This window comes from Clupea harengus, unplaced genomic scaffold (assembly GCF_900700415.2).
Source record: "Clupea harengus unplaced genomic scaffold, Ch_v2.0.2, whole genome shotgun sequence".
In the NCBI taxonomy this organism is placed as follows: domain Eukaryota; kingdom Metazoa; phylum Chordata; class Actinopteri; order Clupeiformes; family Clupeidae; genus Clupea; species Clupea harengus.
In genome coordinates, this window is record NW_024879662.1 from 39,326 (window position 1) to 47,500 (window position 8,175).

Here is an 8,175-nt window from a genome sequence, read left to right on the forward strand (position 1 = left end):
CACAAATATTCACTCCTCTCCAGACTCCAACGTCCATGCGCCTAAGGACATGTCATTAAAGGCTGGGAATGTTCTATGTGCAACCAGTAGAGTATGCACACACACACACACACACACACACACACACACACACACACACACACATACACACACACACACACACGCACACACACACACACACACACACACACATACACACACACACACACACACACACACACGCACACACACACACACACACACACACATACACACACACACATGGTGTGGGTTAATCTATAGAAGGTGTTCATGTGTTGTAAAAACGTCATCTGTTCCCCTGTGATGGAAAAGCTACCTGTGTCGTGATAAACTATACGTTTAATCTTCCAATCGTTCCTGTAGTTGGATATTCTAAAGGTCAATCCTAGCTCCGTCATGATGAATGATGATTGGTTGGTGCGGCACGTGACGTGCTGCATGAGGGCTGAGGTTGAACCCATTAACCATCAGGGTGTTTACCACCTTGCTCTCCCAGCATAAAAACGAAACCTTTATTTAGTCTCGTTTATATCTCATATTCCTGATGTCTAGTGGTTTAGGCCTCCACAAACTGTTTAGCTGACTCAGATGTGTGTTTGAGCGCAGTGGTTTCGGCCTCCACACACTGTTTAACTGACTCAGATGTGTGTTTGAGCGCAGTGTTTTAGGCCTCTGCGTGCTACATAGTTCCTTCAGACGATGTGTTTTTTTGTTTCCAGTGGCTTCTTCGAGGCAGCGGAGGAGGGCACGTGCGATTCGTGTGAGAGGCCCTGTCGGACGTGCGACGCGTCGAGGTCACAGTGCCTCTCCTGTGCCGAGGGTCACTTCCTGGAGAGTGGCCAGTGTCGGGTCAACTGCTCCCTGGACAGGAGCTACGCCGCCTCCGACGGGACCTGCAGACGATGCGCTCCCCACTGTGACACCTGCACAGATGACAAGACCTGCTCCAGTTAGTGACCGTGTCAACTTAAAAGCCCCCTATTGGTGGAGTTATGTATGGCAAGGCAAAGAAGCCAGCTGTGTCACATTTAAAAGCTGTGGTCTTATGTCATCTTTTTTGCTTAGGAAGGTTTCTAACACAAAATGACCGATAAATAAATAAAAGTGACAGCCATTATAAGAGCTGGTCGAAATCTCTAAATGCTGAAGATAAAGTGCTTTTTTATCTCCTTTAGTATAGGGTACACTGGACCATCCTTTACAAAAGGAAAGGAGATAATGCCATCCCACAATTCCTTGCAGCAGCAACAACAACTGATCAACATGACCAACATCAATAACATCCGCTGTCGCATAGTTACGTAGCCTAGTGCACATGCATTCCGATTCCTTTTTGTATCGTGGCTGTCTTTTCATAAGTCCTTTTGAATTCTCCTTAACATCTTTCCTGTTTTCTTTTCCGTGAAGTTTTGCAACAAGGTCTAGGAAAGGAATAGGAAGGGATATAGTATATAGTAATATAATTCTTCATTTTTGTGGTGTCGTTCAAAGTCCCTCTCTCAGATGGTCTATTTCTATGGCGCAAAAAAAAATCAGAAAACATTAAAGGTACAATCCATGATTCCAGTCGATACACTTTCTGTGTATCTTGGACCGTGCCATCAATAATTCCAGCCAAATGAACATGTTGCCTCAGAAAGGAGGGATGTACTTTGATTGGCTACTGAGCTGAAATTATGAACAACCTTTCACCAGAATTGCGGACTGCACCTTTAGCTGTGCTCTAATAATTGTAGATAATGTGAAACGGTTGGAGATAGGGGATAATGTGAAACGGTTGGAGATAGGGGATACTGTGAAACGGTTGGAGATAGGGGATAATGTGAAACGGTTGGAGATAGGGGATAATGTGAAACGGTTGGAGATAGGGAATAATGTGAAATGGTTGGAGATAGGGAATAATGTGAAACGGTTGGAGATGGGGGATACTGTGGTAACCGCTCTCACGGTCCCCTCCATAAACAGAATGCAGTTTCCTGTACCTGCTGCTGAATGGTGTGTGCCAGGCCAGCTGCCCAGAGGGATACTTTGAGGACCTGGACGAGGGCCACTGCGTCCCTTGCCATCCCTCCTGTGCCACCTGCTCGGGCCCGCTGGCGGATGACTGCGAGACGTGCGCCACGCCCACCCGAAGCTGTACGAGGGCACCTGTTCAAAAGAGTGCCCAGTGGGCACGTACTATGAAATGTCTGCACGGGAATGCCAAGGTGAGTTACATGATGTCACTGCCCTCCACAGTTTCACACAAAAGAGCTCACACACCACCCACTTACGGCTCACCTTGTAAGTAAATAAATAAAAGTGACAGCCATTATAAGAGCTGGTCGAATTCTCTAAATGCTGAAGATAAAATGCTTTCTTATCTCCTTTAGTATAGGGTACACTGGACCATCCTGTCTTATCTCCTCACGTCACACCCCCCCCCCCCCCCCCCACTTACGGCTCACGTCACACACCACCCACTTACGGCTCACGTCACACACCACCCTCTTACTGCTCAGGTCAATGATGCAACACTATATATGCTAATGTCCACATCTCAATGACGCAACACTATATCTGCTAATGTCCACATCTCTTGGCAGAGTCAACATGAGGAGTCATAACCTCGAATGGCTTATGTGAACTTTTGACAGCTTTTACGAGCAAATACGTGAAATGTTTGTGTACTGTGATTGGGTTGGTTAGAGATGTGATTAGCTAATACCCTGTCCGGTTAAAAGGAGGTATTTCTGTTCCTTACCGTAACGATTTGGCAGAGTGCCACCGGACTTGTGCGCTGTGTTCGGGTCCCGAGCCCAACCAGTGTTCCCAGTGTAGCAAGGGTCTGGCCCTGGACCCCAACACCATGATGTGCGGCGTGACTGGCGACTCCAACTGCCCGCCCAGGACGTTTCTGCACACCAACCGATTCACATGCCAGGCGTGCCATCGACAGTGCCAGTCCTGTGAGGGGGCAGGACCTGCAGACTGCCTGACCTGTGCCCTGCCCAGACATCTGTACAGTAAGACTCACACCTGTGCCCTGCCCAGACATCTGTACAGTAAGACTTGCACCTGTGCCCACACATCTGTACAGTAAGACTTGAGACTGTGCCCACACATCTGTACAGTAAGACTCCCACCTGTGCCCTGCCCACACATCTGTACCGTAAGACTCGCACCTGTACCCACACATCTGTACAGTAAGACTCGCAGCTGTGCCCACACATCTGTACAGTAAGACTCCCACCTGTGCCCACACATCTGTACAGTAAGACTCGCAGCTGTGCCCACACATCTGCATATGATGTTACTGTGTGGTGTAGAAGGTGAGGCTAGTAAATAATGAGACTCATGCTGAAATTCAATAGCCACACCTTGTATATGCGTTGCTATGTCTCTATGTGGTGTGTGTGTTTGTGTGTGTGTGTGTGTGTGTGTGTGTGTGTATACGTATATGTGTGTGTGTATACGTATATGTGTGTGTGTGTGTGTGTGTGTGAGTGTGTGTGTGTGTGTGTGTGTGTGTGTGTCTGTGTGTGTGTGTGTCTGTGTGTGTTAACATGCACGTGCCCCACAGATGGCTCGTGTGTAAGCGAGTGCCCGGCGGGAACCTACCCTGCCAGTGAGGAGGCTGACGGCGAGGCGCTCGGCTTCTGCTCCTCCTGCGACCACGTCTGCTCCACCTGCACCGGGGCCTCACCCAAGACTGCACCTCCTGCTCCCGGGGGTACCTCCGCCTGCTGCACCTCTGCGTCTCCCACTGCCCCACGGGGTAAGAGAACCCACAGAGCCCTCTGAGGCAGGGGGTGTAGGAAAGGGGGTGGGTGACAGAGTACCGTCACTATGGTTGAGTTTGTGCTCCACTAACTGCCATATTCTGACTACCATACTAACTGCCATATTCTGACTAGAATACTAACTGCCATAATCTGACCGCCATACTAACTGCCATAATCTGACCGTAATACTAGAGTTTAATGCTTTGATGTTGTAGCCAGGGCCCAGAGAGCTGGGGATGAGGCTGGGGATGAGGCTGGGTATGAGGCTGGGTGGGGTGACTGCTCTGTCTCTGCCACAGGGTGAAAGCCCCCCAAGAGCAAGCACATTCCTTTCATAGAACCCCCAAGAGCAAGCACATTCCTTTCATAGGAAAGTGATTTGGGTAGAACCCAGCTGAAAAGGGAAAAGCCATCAACCTGAGGCCAGACTAGGAACAAGATAGAAAGAAGGGAAGGGGAGGGGGGTAATCGGCATCGGCATTTCCAATTCAGAGAACCCATCAGACCAGCAGGTCCAAGTCCAGTGGAACAAAAGCAACTCTCTGTGCGGTGCTAAGAGTCCAAGGCCAGTGGAACAAAAGCAACTCTTTGTGCGGTGCTAAGAGTCCAAGGCCAGTGGAATAAAAGCAACTCTCTGTGCGGTGCTAAGAAATCGACAACAGACACAGCAGCAAACTCAACAGCCATGTTAAAAATACTAATGAATAATACATTATTTTTTGGAACTGACAGGTTTAGTAGTGTTCATGAACCCCTGTCCTTCCACACATACAACTGACAGCTGCTGTTTAGTTAAACAAATAAGGCAATTAGGCAATAAGGCAAGGCAAACGAGCTCCGGTAAAGTCAGTCTTACAATGGGACTGTCTCTGTGTTATGGTGAATAGTAAATTTACATACAAGAGATGTACAAACAAGCATTCATCTCATGTACAGACGTCTGAGTGATGTGGTCATGAGGTATTACCAGGGCCATTGCCAGGGGACTGTTTCTGTGGAATGGAAAATAGCAAATGTACATACAAGAAACAAGTCCAGTTACATTTTGTCAGAGTAAGGTCAACAAGCTTTTCATAAGTCACACAAGTCACACAGTCATTTCTTTGTTCAGGCATGGAAGGAAATAGATATCTTCTTGTGATGATGAGGTGATTTCTGCTTAAGGTTCCTTCCTGATTAACAGGGAATTTTTCCTTGCCCCTGTTGCCATTGCGCTTACTCACCGGGCTCCGATAAAGTGCCTTGAGGTCATTTTTATTGTTCTGACGCTATATAAATAAAATTGAATTGAATTGAATTGAATTGGCACAGGGTGAAAGCCCAGAAGGACGTAGAGATTCTAGCACTAAACACGCACTCTAGATCCTTTTCAATTCAATTCAATTCAATTCAATTCAATTCAATACAATTCAATTTCATTTATATAGTGCCAAAACAATAAAATTGTCTCAAGGCGCTTGTAGATTGTAGACCATGGAGACTTCTTGAGGGGTCCTCAGCTAGCAGCTGAATCTTTGAAACTATGGAAACTAGCTGACTAGCCACGACGAGGACGAACTGGCGAATGTCTCGAGTGTTACGGCTGTTGTGCGTCTATTTGTGTAGAAAGATAGCTGTATTTTATGCCTTTGACTCTTGTACGATAATTTTCCTCCAAATACGATCATTTTGAGCCTTTGGTACGACACCCAGTACAATTTCAAGCACATGACCTGCAAGGACTTTCATGCCTACTTGATGAGTAATCGTCGACTGTTGGGAAAGATTCAATCTTCTGAAAAATATGCCCAACCATCAGGAGGACTGAAAAGTGTCTAGTGTAATGGCCAACTTTTGTAATTTTCTTATTTACATTTACATTTGCACTTTGTTTCAATCTTACTATTTAAAGATTCAGTGGAAAATTTCAGTACAAAGTAGTCCTATACTGGCCACTATTGCTTAGGCCAATAGCCTATGGAGGCAGTATTGTTTCTGCACCTTAGTGTTATTAAGGGTCAATAAATAAAAGATCGTACTGTATAGTCTGTGGACACATTACGCCGCCGCTGAAGTGTCCTCTTTTTCACTAAAATCAACTCAAATCTGGTCACCCTACTTTAGTTCATACGCGACGGACTTTGCTCGTTGCTTTGCTTGTTGCCCGTCAATGACATTAGGGCCGATGATGTACTTTTTGAACTGTACACGCACACACCCAACAAGGTGTGAGAGACGCATCCTCAAAAACATGTTAATGAGACAGGGGTGACCTCAGGGTCATGAGGTTTAACCATGATGATGCCATGCCGTCCTCCTCCCAGCTTGCACCACATGTTAGCAAGAACAGCAAACATTGTGAGGTTGTGGTAAAGTTGTAAGTGGAAATCCTCATTTTATATTAAGGTTCAAGTGTATAACACAACCGCTTAAACAACGTGAGTGTACTATCTTTAAAAGGTGTTTTCGCACAGGCAAAGTGCCTCAGAAGTGGCCTCTAGATATGCGATTGTGTGGGTCAAAGGCTGCACTGGGCACCTCTGGCACCAACTTAGGCCTCTGGCATCAGAAGGATTTCCAGATAGATGCAAACAACATCTTTGTGTCTCTGGGTCTCTGGCACCAGTTGTTGACCTTCAGAGAGAACATCTTATCCCCCAAGTAGTTGTTTGTCTCACACCAAATACGGTTTTGCCTCCGAATTTGCAACTGCAATGTGCCTCTGTTGGGTACAGGATTCACAGTCCTTCAGTGGTGTAATTGAGCTGTCGTCAGAGAGAGTGCATCTGTTGGGTAGAGGATTCCCAGTCCTTCAATGGTATAATTGAGCTGTCGTCAGAGAGAGCCACATTGTGTGTTGAGTGAGGCAAGAGAGGAGCGTGTTAGGGGACAGGACATTTAGGGTCAGCAGTCACAGTAATACAATACTATCAGATTCAATACAATGCTAGAGGATTCCCAGTCCTTCAATGGTATAATTGAGCTGTCGTCAGAGAGAGCCACATTGTGTGTTGAGTGAGGCAAGAGAGGAGCGTGTTAGGGGACAGGACATTTAAGGTCAGCAGTCACAGTAATACAATACTATCAGATTCAATACAATGCTAGAGGATTCCCAGTCCTTCAATGGTATAATTGAGCTGTCGTCAGAGAGAGCCACATTGTGTGTTGAGTGAGGCAAGAGAGGAGCGTGTTAGGGGACAGGACATTTAAGGTCAGCAGTCACAGTAATACAATACTATCAGATTCAATACAATGCTAGAGGATTCCCAGTCCTTCAATGGTATAATTGAGCTGTCGTCAGAGAGAGCCACATTGTGTGTTGAGTGAGGCAAGAGAGGAGCGTGTTAGGGGACAGGACATTTAAGGTCAGCAGTCACAGTAATACAATACTATCAGATTCAATACAATGCTAGAGGATTCCCAGTCCTTCAATGGTATAATTGAGCTGTCGTCAGAGAGAGCCACATTGTGTGTTGAGTGAGGCAAGAGAGGAGCGTGTTAGGGGACAGGACATTAAAGGTCAGCAGTCACAGTAATACAATACTATCAGATTCAATACAATGCTAGACAAATACTTTTTGTCTAGGTTGAATCATTAAGGTTGACAAACCTGTTTTGCAGAGCCTTCAAATCCAGTCTTACACAGACTATTAATCTGAGTCACAAGCACACGTGCCCGTGCTTCATGTCCATCTCAAGAGGTCTCGACTTTTTTTTTTTAAACTGCCTGAGAGCACAGTTCAGACTGGGCACACTGCTAGGAGCTTTCCTCCACACCACGTATGGAGTGGAGTGCGTGTGTGTGTGTGTGTGTGTGTGTGAGAGTGTGTGTGTGTGTGTGTGTGTGTGTGTGTATGTGTGTGTGTGTGTGTGTGTGTGTGTGTGTGTGTGTGTGTGTGAAAAGGTGTATTGAGTGCGAGTGTGAGTGTGTGTGAGAGTGTGTATCGAGTGCGTAGTGGATTTAGACATTCATTCACAACATTGATCACACACACATGTAATTTATGATCACACACACATGTCATATATGATCACACACACGTGTCATATGTGATCACACATCTTCCTGAGAGAACAGTGGAGACTGGGCACAATGCTAAGAGCTTTCCTCCACACCATGTATGGTCCTCGTGCATCATCCTGCTTTTTCATGCCAGGGAATTGGACAGAGGGTAGAGATAAGAGGAGGGTGGGAAGATCAACAGTGCGGTCCTGGAATGTTTGTAACACCTAACCCACACCTAATGAATAATTACAAGTGGAAGGCCATCTGTGGTTTTCCAATCCAAAGATTCCCATCCTGCCTTACACACACGTCATATATGATCTCACACACGTGTAATCAGTGTTGTGCACGTTCACACCTCTCATGAACTAGTTAAAAGTTCAGTTCATACAAGTAAACATGAAT

The 8,175-nt window shown here is 46.2% G+C and overlaps 1 protein-coding gene across 1 annotated transcript in view; it reads left to right on the forward strand.

Moving 5' to 3' along the window:
• LOC122129498 (proprotein convertase subtilisin/kexin type 5-like) overlaps positions 1–8,175 on the forward strand; it is a 34,660-nt gene that overhangs the window by 19,097 nt on the left and 7,388 nt on the right. The window contains exons 9-13 of the mRNA XM_042704421.1: positions 741–970; positions 1,987–2,157; positions 2,748–3,026; positions 3,330–3,332; positions 3,712–3,778. Of these exons, the coding sequence (XP_042560355.1) occupies positions 741–970; positions 1,987–2,157; positions 2,748–3,026; positions 3,330–3,332; positions 3,712–3,778 (750 nt within the window). The remainder of the gene's footprint in view (positions 1–740; positions 971–1,986; positions 2,158–2,747; positions 3,027–3,329; positions 3,333–3,711; positions 3,779–8,175) is intronic.